The sequence below is a fragment of the Anneissia japonica genome, unplaced genomic scaffold (genome assembly GCF_011630105.1).
Source record: "Anneissia japonica isolate Jap-2015-1 unplaced genomic scaffold, ASM1163010v1 scaffold650_len285673_cov152, whole genome shotgun sequence".
In the NCBI taxonomy this organism is placed as follows: domain Eukaryota; kingdom Metazoa; phylum Echinodermata; class Crinoidea; order Comatulida; family Comatulidae; genus Anneissia; species Anneissia japonica.
The window spans coordinates 188,113-190,565 of NW_022728301.1; the positions used below are offsets into that span (position 1 = coordinate 188,113).

General features: G+C 35.8%; 1 protein-coding gene across 1 annotated transcript in view; it reads right to left on the reverse strand.

The window, feature by feature from the left end:
* The window catches only part of LOC117114054, a 5,554-nt gene extending 5,274 nt beyond the window's left edge, over nucleotides 1-280 (reverse strand). The window contains exon 1 of the mRNA XM_033257586.1: nucleotides 156-280. Within this exon, the coding sequence (XP_033113477.1) occupies nucleotides 156-210 (55 nt within the window). The 5' untranslated portion in view covers nucleotides 211-280. The remainder of the gene's footprint in view (nucleotides 1-155) is intronic.
* Between the last annotated feature and the right edge of the window lie 2,173 nt (nucleotides 281-2,453).

Consider the following 2,453-nt stretch of genomic DNA (forward strand, 5'->3'; position numbering starts at 1 on the left):
TTCAAAAAAAGGCCAAAAAAGGGGGGTCCGGGGTCCTCCCCCGGGAAAATTTTGATTCTTAGATGGCGGGAAATGAGCTTTCCAGACGTCTGAGTTGTAAGATGTGTATAAGAGACAGTATATATATATTGATTATATAAATTATTTTGACTTACCAAATCCTCCACAAATTAAACTGAAAGTCACGCAGATGCAGGTGAAGTATAACATGGTTAATAGCAGACAGATTTTAATTTTAGAATGACTCAATTCAAGAGAGGAGACGAATGCGATAAGGGAACTAGACTCGAATAATGGTTTTATTTATCGCCTTTTCAATTTTTTTTTTATTTTGATATTCATACACTCATGCGCTAAATAATTAGTTTACGTTTTTAAATGTTTAAAGTATCTAAAAAATCAATAGTTTCTAGTTGAATATGGATTAACAATTAACGTATAGAAGAAAATACGGCACCACGAGCAACGACTGCCGAAATGGGGCCATATAAATGGAACGATTGATTTTTTAATTGAAAAGAGGAGAGAATTCAGTCACCAAACATGTAAAGCAAACAATAGCTGAAAAGCCTAACAAGGCCAATATCTAAACAACATATATTTTCACAATCGATGTTTACCAAAATCACAACCTACTCCTCTATAACAAGAAACACCTTATAACAATACTAGTCTTTACGCTAGTGGAATATACATTAACCTATTAAAATTAGCGTAGGCTTATCTTTTAATATAAACGGTGTCTTTATTTAACAAATATCGAAATAAAATTTAAAATCTTTCTGTAGCAGCCAAAGCTGCTCGTCACACTGCTTGTCCTCTTCATCCATGAGCATAAATAAGTATCTGGTGATTGATTCGGGATTAAATTAATAGTGCTGAACTAAACGCATAGGCCTATTAGGAATATTCCCCAGGACCATTGTGTATGATTAATTCTATATAATGACCAGGGGAATAGGTGCCTTGAGCAGTTTTCTGGATATGTGCACTACATAAATCCTATTAAATAAAAAAAATAAATAAAAAATGGCATATTTTACGCTGTTTCTTTTCAATTCTATAAGACTGGGCATGGGTGAGGACCAGTTGCCAAACAGGTGCCGCACCTTCTAGAACGGGACGAAAATAATTAACAGATATTGCACTCTGCAATAAGCTCCACAACACTAAGGCCAGTCTACGTAAAATAAAAAGTATCATGTTAGCTTATAAATGGATTTAATATTTCCTTCTCATTTTAAATCAGTTCAAGTTTTACAGTTCAAGAACAATACCAAGGCGTTTTACAGATGTAACAACAGACACAGGTTGGCCGGAGAAGTGAAGGTCCACTTCCGGAAGACATTGGCGACTAAAATACACATGGAGACCTGGCATTTATCAGTTCAGTTTAAGCTTCTTGTCTGTAAACCACTTGTCCAACGAATTCATGGCTATTTGTGCTTGCTGTTGTCACCGTTATTTAAGATTTTACCTTAAGTAATGTCGTCAACGTACTTTCAAACGTAAATGACATATTATTTTACAATCGATTAAGACATTGAAAAGCTGTTTGTCGGAAAACTCGGGAATGAACGGTTAATTAGATTTAAAAGAAATTCTAACTAAAGAGTAATAACTATTATTTGTCTATCTTTTTCGTATCGTTTAGCATCGCTAAATACACTGACAGCAGGGGCGGATCTAGGTTCATATTTAGGGGGTGGGGGTCGGACTTTTTTCATAAAAAGGCCAAAAAAGGGGGGTCCGGGGTCCTCCCCCGGGAAAATTTTGATTCTTAGATGGCGGGAAATGAGCTTTCCAGACGTCTGAGTTGTATTTTAATGACTTGTTTTAATCGATTGTAAAAAAATATGTCATTTAAGTTCTTCAAAATTCAAGGTTTTCCCCCTCTTGAAAACAATCAGGTAAACTTTCTGATTCTTATTACAGTAAATAGGCCTATTTATGTGTGTATAGGTACATACAAAAATTGAGTTGCTTACGTATTTTTTTCCATGAATGGATAACCCCAAAGAGGAAGGGGGTGAGGGTCCTCCCCCAGGAAAATTTTGACCACTAGGTGGCAGGAAATGAGCTTTCCCGACTTCTGAGGTGACTTTTAAGTTCTTTAAATTTTAAGGTTTTCCTCCGCTTGAAAACGGTCGGGTAAACTTCTCATTCTTATTACTGTAAATACTAGTAGCCCTGCTATGTGTGTACCGGTATGTACAGTACATAACAAAAATTGAGTCAATGCATACATATTGTTTTTTTCAATAAATTGATGAACAAATTGATGACGGTGGTCGGGGGTCCTCCCAGGAAAAATTTGGTTCTTAGATGGCGAGAAATGAGTTTTCCGGACTTCTGAAGTGTCTTTTAATCAAAATTCAAGGTTTTCCACTTTTGTAAACGGTCAGGCAATTTTTTCTCATTCTTATTACAGTAAATAGGCCTCTGTGTGTACC